This window comes from Lissotriton helveticus, chromosome 6 (genome assembly GCF_964261635.1).
Source record: "Lissotriton helveticus chromosome 6, aLisHel1.1, whole genome shotgun sequence".
NCBI lineage: Eukaryota > Metazoa > Chordata > Amphibia > Caudata > Salamandridae > Lissotriton > Lissotriton helveticus.
This window is the reverse complement of record NC_136067.1, coordinates 649,260,326-649,279,530: the sequence shown is the minus strand read 5'-3', so window position 1 is coordinate 649,279,530 and position 19,205 is coordinate 649,260,326. Positions and strand designations below refer to the sequence as shown.

Below are 19,205 nucleotides of genomic sequence, written 5' to 3'. Positions count from 1 at the left end.
TGAATTCAGACATGGCATGTCTGAATGCCGTCCTACCAAGGCAAACGAATTGAACATCATCACATTAACGTATTTATTCACATTGCTTTGATTTGTTAGAAACTGTGGTAGAAAGTGATTTATAAAAAAAAACAAGCTTTTATTATTATTAAAATACAATATGCAGATAATCCTAACTACATGTCAGAATTGTGCAAAATATGTCTTAAATAGCAACACTGTTTACATTTATCAAAGTTATTTTAAGAAGGCATTGAACTTCAGTGCGGTATTTAAATAACAAACAGAAACTATAATTAGGCATTTTTCCTATGTAAATGGTATAGTTTTGTAAACAATAACGCAAAACCTGCTGATTCAATCAATCAATCAGGGGTTTATCGAGCGCACTACTCACCCATGAGGGCTTCAAGGCGCTGTTAATTCGAATGAATGAACTAAAGGTTTATTAAGAGTAGGCATTTAACCTGTACAGATCGGGCAGTTTGATTGAACCAGGGGGCAAGAAGTGGGTTACTGTTGAGTGATTAGCCAAGTTTTTGTTTGTGAAAGAGTTATTCAGAGGAAGGTCTGCCAATTTCTGTCAGAAGGAAGTACCGCAGCTTAACAATCAAGTAGGGAAAGGACCTGCCACCAAGTCTGGTGCATTGAAAGCAACGCATTTTGAGAGGATGTGCTGCCTCTGATCTGAGGGTCCTCCCAGACTTATGGGGTTAGACCATGTGTTGGCGGTACTCAGGGCTAGTTTTAGCTAATGCTCTGATTCCTATAAGGAGAGCTTGATGAGACCCTGATGCACATCTAAGTAATCTCAGAACTGTTCTAGGAATTGTCCTAGCAGCTGCCTTGAGGACAGCTTGCAAAAAATGAAGTCGTGTTTTTGGTAAAACTTAAATATAGGGTGTAATCCAGACGTGTAGTGATAAGAAAAAGAACAACTGAAAGAGGTCAGTAATCCAGGATTTTGTAGAGGGGTTTTAACAGTTGAAAACAGGTGCTAGGGACCAAGGCTGTCCTATTAAGGATATCTTAAAAATACAGGTCCTGATCGATTTTACCTCCTAAGGATTTGACAGAGGTGGTTTGGGATGGTTGCAGGGCCAAGGTCTGTGGGTCACTTCAGAGAGTTAGGTAAACTGATTTTACCGAAAAGCTGTTTCAGGGTATTGTTAGAATTAAGCTTGTAGTAGTTTGAGACAGCTTTCACGAATCTATGCTGCAACCTCCAAAAGACAGTTTTTGAATCAAGATTGAGTTGCGATAATGTTGCCTCCAATGGTGAAAATCAACCCAATGTCATTCATAAGATATCATGGAGAAACCATACCAGTTGTGCCAGATGGGCCACATACATGTTGAATAGTGTGGGGCTAGTAGATAATCCCGAGGTACTTCTCCATTTATTAAATGAGAGGAGAGACAGATTTCAAAGTTGAGAGCAGACCCAATTGGAATCTGTTCAGAAGCAAAGACACAAGCCCCTCAATGCTAGGTCCTGACTTCTCACTGACTGGAGGCGTTGGGTCAGGACGGCGTGGGAGACATTATCAAAGGCAGCATCCCATTAAGGATCAGTGCTGTGGTCAGCGAGTCTGTGTTGATTTTTTGTGCCAAGGTATTCTGTCTCTTTTTAAATAGGAGTAAGATTGGCAGGGAAAGACATTGGGGGGAAAAAACTGAATAGTTCAGTGGTCTCACCGCATATGGGGATGGGCATTTTTGTGATATGGTGTGCTACATTTGTGTAAATTATGTCAAAAGAGTGACCCGCTGTGTGCGTGGGAGTGGATACCACCTAAGATAAGTTCAGTTTCGCCAAACAATCATGAAGTGTTGAACAGTAGGGGTCACTTAATGAATTAGTGTGTATTTTGAAATTCCTGGCATAGATAAATTAGACAGCTAAAAACGATGAGGCAAAATCGCTTCGGATATTGAAGTTAGGAAGCCAGGAGGAGGGGACGAAAAATACGTGCCCTGAGAAAGGAATATTGTGGGTTAACGTTTAATGTAAACAATAACGCCGCAAAGTTAGAGACTTCTTCTAAGTCGTTAGTGGTGCTGGAATAGATAATAGCACCTTGGTGATTTTCCCTTTCCTGAAATAAAATAGCATAGCCACATGAGTGCTAGTATACTGTCAGGCACCAAGTGGTCTTTTAACCATGTCTCTATGAGAAAGACTACATCTACTTTATGTGAGGTTATACAAAAAAGTGGTTGGGAAGGGTGCGGACATTTGTTAAGTAACAATGAAGGGCACTATTTGGAAGGATATGCATTTTAGCAATTGGCTCTGCTTGTTGTGGTGAAAGAGCCTCTGCAATGTGGGGACAAGGCTGGGCCTAAGAGAAGTAGACTCTGAGAAGTTAAAGTGCACCCACCTTTGGGTTAAAACACTAGCAGCAGCGTAGTGAGTGAGACTTCGGGCACCTGATGAGCACTTAGGGCGCCTGAAGTATTTAATTTGTAACATAACAAATAAATGGGTGATCAGAATATCTTGATGAGGACCAATCTGGAACCTACAGTCAAAAAATAATTGATGGCATGGTGTCAGGATTCAGGTCAAAAGCAGGTAATGAGGATTGCTCTAGGCCTGGAAACAGTGGAAGACACATCAGTGGAAACTCGTGAGAATGAGAACACTAGACCGCTAAGTACATGAATTTGCATACTCACTTCCTTGTGTTAAGGTCACTTCGAGTCAACAGTGTACGACTCTTATACATAAAGAGGACAAACAGCCAGAGGATTTACATAACAGGTGTATTTGTAAAGCGCACGATTACCCAAAGGTGTCCTGGTGCTGAATAACAGATGTTTATTGTTACCCAACTCAATCGACCTCAAATGGATGAAAGGCTGAGTGGACCCGCCGGGATTTGAACCTGTGACCATGAGGTCGAACATCGGCCCATGCAGTAGCTGCTTTAGTCCACTGAGCGACCAGACCCAGCTTGAGGATTGAGCCTCGTACAGGCCCATCTCCTTGTTAAATGCAGAGGTCAAAATATTGGCAAAGTTACTGGCTTCCAGACTGATCCGGGTGACCAAAACTTGGATTCATCGGGATCAATCTGTCTTTATGCCGGGGCGGAGCACTTCTCTAAACCTGCAGTGCCTGCATGGTGTCCTTGGTCGTGCCGCTGAGCTTCATGATGATTTCCTTGTGCTTTTGCTTGAAGCATGAATGGCATTTGATACGGTCAAGTGGCCGTTCATGTTTGAGGTGCTGGGTTTCGGCACGCACTTTGTGGCATGGATGTGGCTCCTCTACACTGATCTCCTGGGCCAGGTGATTGTAAACTGAGGCACGTTCTTCATGTTTCAGCTCCAGCCTGGCACTGGAAAGGGCTGCCCACTCGCCACCCTTAATTTTTGTCCTAGTCATTGAGCCGCTGACGTCCTGGATTAGGCTTGACCCCCTGGTTCGAGGGTTGCAGTGGACTGATGACTGTTGCTACTTGGCAAAGCAATCTTATTTAAAATGATGGCTTTACCCTGCTTTCTCTACGGGCTTCATAACACACCCATTCCCAGCCCCAGAAACCTACTTTAAGCAGATCAAGGCTGAAACCTGTACTCTACTCTGGGATGGTGGCCCTGCACATAAGGCAATTAAAAAGCTGCAGAGAGACTGGTACGATGGTGGAATTGCTCTGCCTGATATACAAAAATACTATTGAGGGATGCAGCTCATCAATCACTGGGTACATCTTCCGGCAGAGGAGTCAGCTTAGCACATGGATAGGTAGGTCATGCAACTGGGGGGCTACCTCGGGCCCATTTATGTTGGGTCACGCCGCACGTCCTTCCCGAGTCCAATGGCAGTCACACTCACCCTCTGGCACACAACACTGAATGCACGGGGCTGGTCAGACAAGATTACGCAGGTCGACCCTGAGGGACACTACACAACTGGGCACACTGTGGGAAAAGCTGGGTTTTGACAAATTCGATCTCATTTGTCTTTTCAGGGTGGGGGATCTATGGGCATGGGGAGTGGTGATCCTGTTCGCAGAACTGCAATTCGAGTACCACCTAGCACCCACTGAAATCTATTGTTACTTGCAAATACGACATGCATTAGAGAAGGTGCCGCAGAAGGGAGAGGAGCTCCCTTAATCATCACCGCTAGAGGACAGATTGTTCGATGACTACATGCATAGTAAGGCAGTCTCCCTCACTTATTGAAGACTGATTAATAACTCCCCTGATACCCTAACTCGGCTACATGAACAATGAGAGCGTAATCTCGAGGGCCTGGATGATTACGAGTGGCCTGAGGTCTTGGCATCCCCCAGGGAAGTGGCTAAAAGGTCTAGGTTCCACCTAGTGCAATAAAAAATCTGCACAGATACTACTATGCATGCACTACTATGGTAAAGATGGGCAAGGCGACGACCGCACAGTCTTACAGGGCCTGCGGCCAAGTGGGAAAATGTTTCCACACGATATGGAGCTTCCCGGCCATTAGGCAATATTGGAAGTCAGTAGTTACTTGTCTGAATAATATTTGTGGGAGCAACATGGGTGCCTCTGCAAAGTGGTGTCTTTTGAATGTCTGGGATGCAATTAACCTTACCCGCATGGATCAGATCTGGGTGACATTGGGGCTGATGGTAGCTAAGTGCAATATTGCGTGCTTATAGAGGGCAGATTGGGCACTGCAACTGGGAGATTGGGAGCGGGACATAAACTGGTAAATGCTAGCAGATAAAGTAGCCTATGAGAGCAGGGGCTGTCCAAACAAAATAGGCCAAAATATGGGGGTAGTGGAATGAACATCGAGGAGGCCATCAGCCTCCGTTGAGAGTACCGGTTTCATTGATTTAGGCATGGCTCACTCAGAGTATAATGTCGCCTTGTGAAACGTGGAGAGTGGGACGGGCGTACCTAATGGCTGAAGTCAAACTGATTTTATCTGACTGTGTCTCAGTGCTACACTGTATTATGTTTATGTTCATTGTCGTTATAGTTTTGTTAGCTTTATCTGCAATAAAATGATCTTTCAAACAAAAGGAAAACTGTGTACCACTTCTATTTAACATAATTAAAAGTTCAGAGTCTTTGCCTACCAATGTGTCACTAGTTGTATTGTCTCTCTCAGTTTACATACCAGTTTGCACTTGTAATCGTCCCTCAGGTTTCTTTGTTTTGTCTTTTTCGGTTCCATTTGACCCTTCCCTTCTTTGTTTGCTGGCTCCTTCTACCTTTGGTTGGTGTGTTTGCATATTGTAGTTCTATATTACTGGTTGGTTCCTGAAGCTGCACAGTGCCATGCCTTTAATGAGATAATTCCATTTAGGAGCAAACTCAGTCCAGTGTTTCTCTCTCCCCTCCCCTTTTATTGTTTTTCCCCTGATTCTTATCATCAGCAGCACATGCATTTTTGTTCGTCGGTGTAGGCATTAAGGGATGGCAGGTGTTTTCTGCAGGACTTCATCTTTCTGCCTGACAGTGGGGCTCCCACAGCTTTGCCCACTTGGTCACTGAGCCTATTCAGATCACAAGACATTGTTTCAACCAGCTCCTCTTCCTGTTACTTGAGCATCAGCTCCAAAGGTTCTTACCTTTGCCCACTTGGTCACTGAGCCTACTCAGATCACAAGACATTGTTTCAACCAGCTCCTCTTCCTGTTACTTGAGCATCAGCTCTAAAGGTTCTTACTGCTCCCCAGTACCATCACTACCTAATTAAATTCTACATTTATAATGAGCCTTTCACCCAATCTAGACATCTGGACAGACCCTCTGGTACCGGAGGAGGGATAGCTATCATCTACCGTGACCATCTGTCCTGTACTTTCAAGGACAGCCCAATCCTGGAATGTGAAAACGTCCACTTTTCCATTCATTTACCACCAGATACAACCCTTTCAGGAATCTTAGTCTATCGCCCCCCAGGATATCAACGACTTTTCTATGATTCCCTAGTAGAAACTATCACCTCTCTGGCCTGCCTAACGCCCAACTTTACGGTTCTGTGAGACCTAAACCTTCACTTCGACGATCTCAAAAACGATCTTGCCTCTCTGAGTCTCATTTTAAAAAGCAGCCATGCAACTCACACCTTGGGCCATTTGTTAGACCCTATATTCACCAACCTTCCGAGGCTAGTAGTGAATACCCCTACCCCCATCCCTTGGTCAGATCATTTCCTCATACCCTTCAACCTCAAGTTATCGGCAGAAATACCTGAGATTCTCCCAGGGCAAACGCCATCCCATCCCTGGCAGAAACTGGACACAGCCGCATGGGCCCAAACACTTGCTCCGACCCTGCCAGCTTTGGACTCCGATCCATCCCAGGCAGACGCGCAACTACGCGACTGGATAGACCAATCCTTGGACACTATCCTTCCCGTCAAACCCCTTCCCAGTAAGAGGAGAAGCCTTAAATCTCCATGGTTTACCCATGACCTACAACTGCTTAGGAAACAGTGCAAAAAACCTGAGCGCCTCTGGAGGCGGGACTGGGCAATCGAAAGCAAAAACGCGTACAGATCAGCTATAAAACATTACAAATTCTGTATAAAAAATGCACAGATAAACTTTTTCGAGAAAGCAATACAGACAGCCTAAAATTCCTCTAAGGAAACCTATCGCATTGTGCGCCTCCTTACAAAAACTCCTGACCCAGTTTCTGTACCAGACCTATCTGGTACTAGAAGCAACCAAATAGCGGAATTTTTTACTACAAAAATCAGTAATATCCTGAAATCCCTCCCACCCCCAACCCCCTCTCATCCCCCCAGCACTCCGTCCCCGGATGCTGAAATTCCACGCCTCCAAGCTTTCTCCGTGGTCACTACTGATCTGTTTCTATCTACCCTTCAATCCGTGAAAAGTGGGGCCCCATCGGATCCTGCTCCACTGACCAAATTAAAACTGGTCGCCGATACCATCGCGCCGCCCTTTACCCAACTGATTAACAACTCTCTGGCATCAGGCATTGTTCCAGAGAACTGGAAGAAAGCAACAGTCAGGGCTCTGCTAAAAAAGCCTCACCTGGACCCTAAAGATTTATCCAGCTTTAGACCCATCTCTCTCCTCCCGGCTATGGGAAAGATCGCCGAACGAATTGTCAATTCCCAACTGTCTCTCTTTTTAGAGACCAACAATCTCCTGCGCCAATCCCAGTCAGGATTTAGACCTGGACAGGGCACCGATACCACACTTCTTGCCGTGGTCGAAGAGGCACGAACCATCATAGACGCAGGAGGATCAGTGGCAGTGATCCTCCTCGACTTAAGTGCCGCCTTCGACTCGGTGGATCACTCCATTCTTCTCCACCGGCTCAGCTCGGCAGGAGTGTCTGGTACCGCCCTGTCCTGGCTCAAATCCTTCCTGGAAGGTAGAACCTTTCAGGTGTCCGACGGACCTGTGTTGTCCAAGGCTTTTTCCCTACAGTGTGGGGTTCCTCAGGGCTCCTCTCTGAGCCCCACGCTTTTTAATGTCTACATGTCCCCCTTAGAGGACGTCATCTCCCCATTTGGTATAAAAACAGTCATGTATGCCGATGACACCCAGTTGGTGGTATCTTTAAACCACTCAAGTAAAAGTCTGGACAACTTGGCGGATTGCCTAAACAACATCCATCGCTGGATGTGTGAATCTCGCCTCAAATTAAACTGTGAGAAATCCGAGATTCTTTTGCTAGGCAACCCACGTAAACTCCCTACGTCCCTCTCTTGGCCTCCATGCATGGGCTTACCCCCTACCCCGAAAGCAGAAGTCAAGAGCCTGGGGATCTGGCTGGACCAGGAGCTCAATTTTAAAACCCAAGCCAGGAAAACCTCTGGCATCTGCTTCGGTCTCATTCAACAAGCTCGAAAGATTCTTCATTTACTCCCCTTCCAATCTAGGAAAATGCTTGTCCAGGGTCTGGTGATCTCCAGACTGGACTACGGAAATGCCCTGTATCTAGGAGCTCCGGCCTCAGTCATAAAAAAACTGCAATACGCCCAAAATGCAGCCGCCAGACTCCTTACAGGTACCAAGTCCAGATGTTCGGCCAAACCGGCTCTTAAAAGTCTCCACTGGCTCCCGATCAAAGAAAGGGTCACTTTCAAGTCCTTATGCATCATGCATAAGTTAATGCAAGGCAAAGGCCTGCCAATCCTGAAATCCCTCATCAATCCCTACCACCCTAACAGACAACTCAGGTCGGATTCCCTATCTCTTGCCTGCATTCCAAGAATAAACAAAGCCTGTTCGGGGGGAAGATGGTTTTCCTACAATGCCCCTAAATTGTGGAATTCTCTTCCGCTTTCCATTCAAAAAGAACACAACCTACTCACCTTCCGCAGGCAACTAAAAACCTGGCTCTTTCCTTAATGCTTATCTCCCCCCTCCCCTCCTGGAATAATAGGTTGTATGTCAGCGCTGGGACGCCCCAGGGTAGCTACGCGCTTTAGAAATCTAAAATAAAATAAAATAAATAAATCTAAAAATCTCCAGGACACAGATTATGTCATTCTTAGGAGAAATTTAAAGAACATTTAGCCTGTAGCCTTCACACAACCATTCCTTGAAATACCTGGCAGCATCTGCATTATCCTATTAACATTTTAAATTGGAATCTGGTTCTGGATACGCTAGAAACTTTCAATGCCCACAAACTATGTCACTTGAAGCCCAATAAATTGTAGTCCAATCATCTCCCAATTGTGTTTCACCCCTCCTTAAGCTATCAATAGTCTCAGAAACCAATATTGGCAATATCCTGACCTCATTAAAAAAATATTCCGTTCCTACGGCTATCTGTAATGGTCAAATAATCACCTTAGCCTCATAGCTCTGACGCCAACCATCACCAGTCCAGTAAATTACTCAGTCTCCAGTGGAGTCACCTCAAAGTAACACAGTCACTCAAAAAGACAATCATCACTTATATCCTAAAAAAAAACACCATGGGCCCAGGTAATCTCTCCAACTATAGACCCACCTCTGGCCTGCCTTGTGCTGCAAAGGCATTTGAAACAGTCATCCCCATTAACCGTTAACCTAGCTGCATGCAAATGACCTCACAAGTTGCTTTCAATCAGGTTTCTTATCTCATCAGGGTATGTAGAACACTCTTCTAATCATCAAGGAATAATTACTTGATTGCTGTGACCTGGATCAGCCCTGTTCAATGATTCTGTTCAACCTCTCAACTGCATTCAACACCAGTATTGATCAGGTGCTATTCAAAAGACTTTCAACCTCGGCCCACATCAGAGGAACTCTGCAGCCATTGTTTGTGTTCTTACTTCAAAACCACTGTCATCAGATCAAACTGGGCCCATTCTTCTCAATAACAGCAAAACGTCAAATGATTAAATCTGGCATTCTCACAGGACTCTATTCCATGTTTACATGGAGCACTATTATCTAGGATTCATACAAAACAGACACACAGTTCATTGAAAGCTTGATCATGAATCTGGCAACCACCATAACAGGTCCTACCTCACATACATTCATCATTGAATGCCTCTCTTTTGGCCTGAAAAATAGATTCTCCTCCAGGCCCCATGGACAAAACGTCAACCCTAGAAGTACTCTTATCATTTACCTTCCAATGAAAAGTAAATTTTAAAACAGCAATCCACCAATTTCCTCTGCTAAAGAGTTTCTAATGTTGCTAGTCTAATCTAAGAAAATCTCACTAATCCTCACAGTGGTCATGTCTGCTTGGATTACTGCAACATCTGTTAGAGTTTACACATAGCTTCCCCCATTCAATAACTTCAAAGCCACACTTTCTATCCCCGTCTTCTCTCATCGACCACTCCCGAAAACTTGTGGAAGGGCACAGCACTTATAGACTGTTTAGACCACGTTCAAAATACTTACCTGTATTTTACGAAGCAGTTTGAACTGTGAGCACTTCAGAATCAGCCGCCCAATAATTGAAAGTAAAACACACCATTCATTCCACCCTACCAGGTCACCATGAAACATGTTGTGGACAATACACTTTGTGTGAAAACAATGTGTTTACAGCAGCAGTTACATGCATGTTGGACCCCAGTCCAAAGTGACACTCCTTACCTCTGTGAACTCTTCTATTTGCTGCTTGATGTGTAACAAGCGCTCCACCTCTTTGTGGATTGCAGGGAGCTCTGGATTTGCCACCAGAAACTCTTTGCACTGTCCATTCATGTCATCTTTCCAAAGGAAATCGTAACAGCTCAAATGGAAGACTTGGTTGTTGGCAGCAGGCCTCAGCTCTGAAAACAGTATTTAATGTACATGAACATTTTTTCAAACGAAAGGCAACCTTAGTGACATATCTGAAATAAATGTCGTTTTATGTAAACAAAACTATACCATTATTATAAAGCACTCTAGGCGTCATATAGAACATGGTGGCAACTTGAAACAAATATGGTAACGAAAATACAGAAAGAGAATAATGTGCATGATCATTTACAGTACTGGGGGAAAAACATTTAACATACAAAACAAATCAGAAAATGTGAAGTTGTTAACATATACCTAGCAACTTAATATCTCAAAATAAATCACCACATACGAGCAACACCCAAACACAGGGGGCCCGATTCACAGAACTAACTTAAGACAAAATCCTAAACTCACTACCATTTTGGTATTCAGAGAAGGCACTTACTCATTTTTGCATTCACAGAAGGCACTTACTAATTTCGGTATTCACAGAAGTCATTTAGGAGTCCTAAAGTTAGGAGTCCTAACTTTACTACTCCTAAACTGAGAGAAATCCTAACTTTAAGACTTTCGGTATCCACAGAAGGCATTTAGAAGTCCTAAAGTTAGGAGTCCTAACTTTACTACTCCTAAACTGAGAAAAATCCTAACTTTAAGACTTTCGTTATTCACAGAAGGCATTGAGGAGTCTTAAAGTTAAAAGTCTTAACTTTATTACTCCTAAACTGAGAGAAATCCTAACTTTAAGACTGTTGGTATTCACAGAAGGCATATAGGAGTCCTAAAGTTAGGACTCCTAACTTTACTGGTCCTAAACTGAGAAAAATCCTTACTTTAAGACTTTCGGTATTCGCAGAAGGCATTTAGGAGTCCTAAAGTTAGGAGTCCTAACTTTAGGACTCCTAAATGCCTTTGGTGAATACCAAAAGTCTTAAAGTTAGGATTTTTCTCAGTTTAGGAGTAGTAAAGTTAGGACTCCTAACTTTAGGACTCCTAAATGACTTCTGTGAATACCGAAATGAGTAAGTGCCTTCTGTGAATACCAAAATGAGTAAGTGCCTTCTGTGAATACCAAAATGGTAGTAAGTTTAGGATTTTGTCTTAAGTTAGTTCTGTGAATCGGGCCTAGGATGCCCTTGTAATTACTAACTGTGCATTCCCAGTCGCAAACATTAACATAGAGGCAGCAGCAGTAAATGTCACCACAGCTAGTACAGTACATGTAGTAACATAGATCATCCACTGAAGAGAACCAAAGATCCTTGTACAGAACTGTATACTTTATCCCAACAGGAAGCATTTACACCTTTTTCACTTTTTTTTTAATTCTTCATTACCAATTGAATGGATTGTTGAGCGAGGGCATTGTGAAAGCTGAAATACATAGGTGAGAATAGCATGAACGCTTGCCAATGATGATATTACTGCAAATTTCTGAACTGACTGAAATTGAACAATCAACACCCAAATGTAGTTCAATTTGGCCATTCTGACGCACGAGACACGAGTGTAGGCAGCGGGCGAGTCAGTGAGTGATCTTCCCTTTAGAATATGAAGGCCTATTTGATTTGAATGAGCTGCCACTTTGTACCATGATTATCTTTCCGTTGATACTGACATATTATATCAGGAATGGGCCACATTTGATCATCAGTGATGTCACCAATTATGTAATTAAAATGTCATCAGTGATGTCTTGTCATAAGTGAGGTAGTATGTGAGGCCATAAGCAATGCATGGCTCCGCTAACTATCTATAACTGGTATTTTTTTTAGTTCAAACCATTGCCACTGACCTTTTTCATGGACAATATATATGTATATATATGTATATCTATTCCGCTCCATTTTGTCGCCTCAGCCTCTGGACTCACGGGCGGGTGCTTTATACGCGACGGCGAAATCGCGAACAACTATCAAAGCTCTGGGGTAAAGAAATACCAGCACTCACTGGAGCAGGTTAACCTAGATTTTAATGGGGTACAAGTACGCATAGACGCGTTTCAACAACCACCTTTCTCAATGATGGCAGGTGCCGTGAGACGACATCAATAAATACGCAATTCATTGGTTGTTTACACAATTCATCAACACCAACAAAGGACTCAAAATTGCTTATCCACCTGATCATTATGGTTCGGCCATCTTATAGCATGCATTTGAATCACATTGTTTCATTATTCCAATACTTTGTATGTATACCGGGATCACATTATGGCACCCTGAATGGGCTTTTGACATGTATAATACCTTCATCCTGCACAACTCTATAAATCCGATTATTTCGCCCTGTATGGGCATAACATGTGCTTGCGCAATCCCATGTCAGTGTACTGTCCACTGGTAAACAATGTGCGATACATATATTGCGATATTCTATACTGCCATCATATTTGTCCTTCCCATTTAATTTGGTGTTACTTCAACTGCTCGATCTTATTACTGCAGTCCCTAAAGAATTATATCAAGCATTCATCAAGTATATGTGTAGTGCCAGTTCCTCCCCACTATTCAACCGTATTGGAATCTTAGTTTGGATATCTATGATGTATCTTGACTCTAGTCTGCGGAGCATCAGTTGTCTATTTCACCCCTTATACCTTTGGGCACATGATCCATGCAGAAAAACCTCAACAAGTCGCTATTGCTGTCACAATGGCTTTCGAAATGTCTTGCCACCGGATAGGTTACATCTTTGGTGGCAATAGCTCTGAGGCGTTTGAGGATCCGCACTTTATTTGGGTGTATGGTGCTCCCAATGTATCTTAATTCACAGGGGCACACTAAGCAATACACCGTATGACTGATATTCCAGTTCATAGGCTTCGTGATTTTCTTTGGAATCATGAGACCTGGTATATCATACAACAAGACTTTATGACTGTTTTTACAAGCCTTGCATTTCCCACATGGGAAGAAACCTTTTTTTACTCTATCAAAAACAGTTTGTCTGTTTTCTTTTGGAAAGTGACTTTGTACTAATCTTTCAATGACTGTACCTTCCTAAATGTCAACAGTGGTGAACCAGGTAAATCTTCTTCTATTATTGGGTCGGATTTTAGGATACACCAACTTCTTCGCAACAAATTCCTAATATCATTTGAATTTCTAGAATAGTTAGTAATAATTCTAAAATCTATTTGGTCTTTGGTTTTCTTTTCTTTTCTAATCCTTGGGGTCTGATTTTTGTTCACTAGATCTAGTCTCAATTTTACTTCCACCTTCCCCTTAGCCTCATCTAGAACTTCTCTTGAGTATCCTCTGATTTTGAATCTTTCAATGCTCTCAGCTGCTGCCGCTTGATGAAAGGACCAGCTATGTGATCATATACAGAGGCACGGTACAATCGGCCAATGACTATTTGAAAGTGCTGAATGATAATGAGATTACCCTCAGATTTTCGGGGGATATCAGTAAAACGTCCGTTAACTTTCTAAATCAAATGGTGTTCACCTCTTGGGGCGTGGCTTAGCCAGCTGCAAGATGGCCACACCTTGAGTGGGCTCTGCCGGCCAAGCCTCTAATCCGTTATAATCCTGCAGACCTCCTGCCAACCGCTGCCTGGAGCCCTACTATCGCTGCTCACCTTTCTGTGGGGCATCTTTTGAGCCATCTATCGAGGCTCTATGACCTGGCTGTGCTCTCATGAGACTCGGGCTGGGTCTGGCCGGTGCTGCCTGCTCTGGACCGCCTGGAGGCCGGACATCCACCCTTCACGCTGCAGCCGCAACTCCGACATTTCAGCCAGAGAGTCCCACTGCCACGGGGGTGATCCGTGGCGGGCTTGGGTGCGTGCTCGCCATACCACCCGGCCCGGCCTACCCTTGAATGGGCGCCCTGGATGGTTTCCAACCACTACTCCATTTGGCCGGGTGAAGCGGGCGGCTTGTTCCCCATGTTTCCCCGCTGCGGGCTGCTTTCCCCTCATTGGCGGCTTCCTCACTCCCAGCTGCGCCCACCTGCTGTCGATGTGCCTCCAACTACCCTGCCTCCATTCCGCCTGCCTGGGCATTCACTGGATGCCCACTGTGACCCGCTGCGGAGGCCCGCGACCAGAGGCTGTGCCATCCTGTCTTTTCCGGCCTGCCACTCACCTCGGCTCCAACTCGTCTCCTGCATGGTCTGGGGCGGCCTGTGCCTCAGGCCAAGCCCCTCGACCCTTCTGCTGCTGCTGGGGCTTTCCGTGCTGAACTGCTGCAGGCTGCCTCATCTGCCGCAGTTCCCTCCTGCACCATCAGCGCGGCTTCCCTGCTGCCGCTGCTCCAGTTACACGCTCGCCCTCCTCCTGTCTGTAAGGAGCCCTTCTGTGACACGGCCTACTGTTTTTCTGCTGGCCTGGGTTTGCCATGGTGCCTACATCAGACTGCATCTCCAGCCTGCTGCCTTCCGTGATCTGAGCCTCGCGCCAGCACAGCCTTAGACTCCAAGCTCCTTCTGCTAGGCCCCCACCTGCCTCCTGAATTGCGCCCAGAGGCTGGGTTGTGTGCCCTACCTGGGGGCGTCACTGCGGCATGGCTGGAGGCTCACGCACCACCCAGGAGGCTCAGCTCCGTGGCCACCATCGCTGCACACACGGCCCAGGCTTTGCGCCCGTTGGGCATTGGCCTCGTGGGGGGTGTCGTTCACCCCCCTCGCATCCCTGCTGCTCCTGTCCTCCCTGGCCGCACTTTACACCCTGACCACCCGGGCGAGGTGTGAGACTCTGCTGTGGATCTCTTCTCCCGACTCTCTCTCCTGAAGCGGCGATTCCCTGACCACCCTGCTACTGTGCTTTATGCTGCTTATCTGCCACAGGCTGGGTATCCCCTTGGCCCTCCTTGCATCTGGCTGTCGCCATGGGTAAGGCTGACCCTAAACAGCCCCGGCTCCCTTTCGATCAACGGAGGCAGACACGCCAGGAGGGTGCCACTGTCGACGGGGGCGACCAGTCTGCCCCCGCAGAAATGGCCGCCGCACGTGAAGATGACCTCAAAGCTATTATGATGGAGGTAAAGTCGGCAGTGTCCGGGATCACTACCCAGCTTGAGCAGTTATCCTCCCGCCTGGACGTGGTCAAGTCTAGGGTGGATTCACATGACAACGGCCTGCTTCATGTCGAGTCAAGAGTGTCTGTTGTGGAGGATTCCGCCACACAAGATCGCCAAAAATCACTCCAAATGGACAAAATCCTCGAACTAATCCGTTCAAAGAATGAAGATTTGGAGGCCCGCTCTCGTAATGTAATGTAATGTATGTATACTTGTAAAGCGCACTGTTACCTCGTTACGTGGTGTCCTGGCGCTGTATACCGCTGGGGAACCCGTCCTGGCTTTCCCTGTGAGAGGGCACCCCAAGGTGAAGCCAGGCATCCCCGGCGTTGCTGGGGCCGTTGTGGAGATTAAGCAAGCTATTGCCCAGAGTTGCAGAGTGGGACCCATGGTTAGAGTAGGCACCTAAGCGAGAATTATCGAGTCCGCGGACATTGACCCAAGACCCTGCCGCGTCGGGAATTGAACCCTGGTCCCGGGCCGACCTCTGCTTCAGGGTCTGCCGCTTCTAACCGGTGAGCCACACTTCTCCACTTCTCTTCTTCTTGTAGGAGTAACACCGGGGTTCCGGAGTCCACCAACATATCGAAGATGGAAGACTACGTGGAGCAGCTGTTGCGAGAACTGTTTGGGGACGCGCTTTCTCAGGTCTTCGCCGTGGAGAGGGCACACCGATCTCTAGGCCCTCGGCCTGCTCCTGGGCTGCCTGGTCGCCCGATTATTGCAAAAATAATACATTTCCGGAACTGTGACGCAGTTCTTCGGGTTGCCAAGGAAAGGGGCGAGATCCGGCCCCAGGGTAAAACTCTGTCTTTCTACCCTGACTACATCCTGGCTGTGCAGGCTGCCTGCCACGAATTCCTGCCCTCAAAGCGTATTCTACAAAAACATGAAGTCTCCTATTCCTTAGCCTATCCGGCCAAGCTGCGGGTCAGACAAGGATCGAAAACTCTAGTCTTTCCGGATCCAAAGGGGGTCCTTGCCTTCGCCAAGCAGCTGGATCGTACCCATCATGCCACCCAGGCTAATTCACAGGACCCCGCTGCAGTTAACCTAAGCGACAATGACTGAAAAGTATTCTTTAACTGCTCTTGGCTTACTGTCTTCATCTACATGGCTGTATAGCACTATGTTGGGCTTGTTCATATTGCTGCCCCTTGTTTGCCTGATTGCTTGCTCCTTGCCTCTGTACCAGTGGACCGGGCTCACATGCTTTTCTTTTGATAGATTGCGATGTTTTCCTTAGTCTGCTGATAGTGTCGGCTTGGTCACTTTGCATTTTCTGGCAGGGTGTACGCCGGGCCCTGCCATGCCCCCGCGGGATGATTCCCACCTTTGTTATTGACTCTCCCCTACCCAGTTGTGGTTCCCTGGGGAGACTGTGGGTGGTTGCTCAACCTGTTTGTGGGTTGGTGTGGGTGGTGGGTGGGTTTTAATGGGTTTATGCGTCCTCCTTTTGAGACGCTTTTGTGGTCGATTGCAATTTTTCTGTTTTCACTCTGCACGATTCATGTTTCCACACTTCATTTCATATGGTGGGTTTGTTTGGGTTGGGTTGGGGGGACTTCTAGGTTGCCTTGTCCTTTTCGGAAGTGTTACTGTTTGTACGTTCCTATTTCCTGTACTCCTTCAGTATGCATCGCATCACCACTACGCATGTTCACTGCACCACTTCTGTACAACGCACTTCGCCCTTCTTTATGCTGGTGCTCTCTGGTCTGGCACCGCCTGCCTTCCCTCTCTCGCCTACTCATGCTTCACCTCCCTTGCTCTGTCATCCATATTTTCCAGCACTTGCTGGCTCCTTTACATACCCCATGCGGCTGCTCCACCCCCTCTCTCTCCAGGTTTGCTTGCCCCATCATGAAAACCAGCTTATGGCTACGGGCTGTATTCGTTGCCTTGCGCCCCATTCTTCCTTATACTAACGCAGCATGACTGACACTATATGTTGGACGTGGAATATCTGCAGTCTTAATGACCACCGCAAGGCTCAGATTATTCACTCCCAGCTACTGCAGCACAAAGTGGACATTTGCCTTTTACAAGAAACCCACCTGTTACCTGCGATTTCTGCTAGACTCCAGTCCCGTTACTGGGGAGAATCGCACTCCTCTTTCTATTCCAACTTTTCCCGGGGATTGTCCATTTTGATACGAAGGAGGCTTCCGCGGCACACAACTCAGGTACTCACTGACCCTGATGGACGGTACGTTATCTTGCATTTCTCCTTACTGTCCCAACCTTTGATGATTGTGGCTGTGTATGGCCCTATCATGATCGACCCTGATTTCTTCACGCATATATGACACCTTATCTCGTCTTTGTGTCCTGCAACACTTCTCTGGGGGGGTGGATTTTAACGTAACACTGTCTGCAGTCCTGGACCGTTCGGGCCCTACTCATCCCACCCACGCTCCACGGCTCTCCTTCATTCCATACTTGCCGACAACTCTCTGTATGATGCGTGGCGTCATATCTGGCCTGAGGCCTGGAAGGGAACTAGCGTCACTGGTGCCCATGGCTGCTGGTCCTGTATTGATCTTTGGATCACCTCCCTTGACATCCTCACCTGGCTAACTTCCGTTAACAATATGGTGCGCACTCTTTCTGACTACGCGCCAGTCCAGCTTAGTCTTCGCCTTCCTCACTTTTCGCGGCGCAACCCACCCCAGCTCTGAGTCTCTAGCTCACCTGCGCAAAAATCATTCTGAATTTGCTGAGGAGGTAGATAGGGAACTCTCCTTCCTTGGCAGAGAGGCCAGGGCTCGCCGTTTTGGTGAGGGTGATCAGCCTGGCAAGAACCTGGCCAACCTCCTTCGCCCCCCCCGTGCTGCATCGTATGTCATGGCACTTCGGGACGGCGGCCCAACTAGAACCACCTCCCTTGAGGAAATTAAGACGCGCTTTATAGATTATTACACGCAACTCTACACTGCAGGCTCCACCACTTCACGGGAGGACTTCAACCAATATTTTGACACCCTTGCACTTGTTTGGCTTGAAAACTATCATCGTAAATTACTAGACGAGTTGTTCTCTAAAGAAGAAATACTCGCTGCTATTAACAGCTTGCCTGGTGACAAGGCCCCTGGATTAGAAGGCCTCCCCGCCTCCTTCTATAAGGCCTTTGCTCCACTTCTGATGCCGCATTTGGCCGCCATGTACAACGACTCCTTCGAAAATGGTCTCCTCCCGCCATCACTCCGTGAGGCAATGATAACGCTTTTACTTAAACCTTCTGATAGCCGCAATTCCTATCGTCCCCCTCTCTTTAATTAATACGGACAATAACATTTTCGCAAAGTTATTAGCCTCTCGTCTTCTCCTTCTCATGCACCTCATCGCCCTCCCTGACCAGTCCGGTTTCATTCCTGGCCACGCCACATCCCACGACCTCCGGACCATATTCTCTGTCCTTCATCAGATTAATCCTAGCCTCCCTGCAGTGGCTGCTCTTCTCGATGCCACCTAGGCATTCGACGCCCTGGAGTGGCCCTTTTATTCTTTCTTCTACTGCGCCTCAGCTTCAGCAACATCTTTGTTTGTAACATTTTACTCCTCCATACCCGCCCTTCCGCCCGCCTTCGGATCAATGGACAAATCTCCGAGTCCATTCCGATTGAACGTGGCACCCGACAGGGGTGCCCACTCTCTCCTATGCTCTTTGCCATTGCGATGGAGCATCTCGCTGCCAAACTCCGGCAACACCACACTCAGAAGGGCATCAGCTTTTCGGCCCGCACCCTTTTGGTCTCCATGTATGTGGATGATATTACATTGTATGTCCATCACCCCCAAGAAAATCTCAGTCCCTTTGTGCCCAGATAATACGGTTTAGTGGATTCTCCGGCATACAGGTGAACTGGAGTAAGTCAGTTCTATTCCCTCATACTGATGCCACCAGGCCATTCACCCCGGACTTTCCTTTTGTATGGGCTTCTGGCCCCACTCGCTATCTAGGTATTTGGCTGAGCAGGGACTTGGATGACCTTTGGAGG

At 46.6% G+C, this 19,205-nt stretch overlaps 1 protein-coding gene across 1 annotated transcript in view; it reads right to left on the bottom strand.

Moving 5' to 3' along the window:
• Positions 1–19,205, bottom strand: part of LOC144762435 (dynein axonemal heavy chain 5-like) — a 1,437,549-nt gene that overhangs the window by 1,003,114 nt on the left and 415,230 nt on the right. Inside the window, exon 28 of the mRNA XM_078647616.1 lies at positions 10,044–10,222. Coding sequence (XP_078503742.1) covers positions 10,044–10,222 — 179 coding nt within the window. The remainder of the gene's footprint in view (positions 1–10,043; positions 10,223–19,205) is intronic.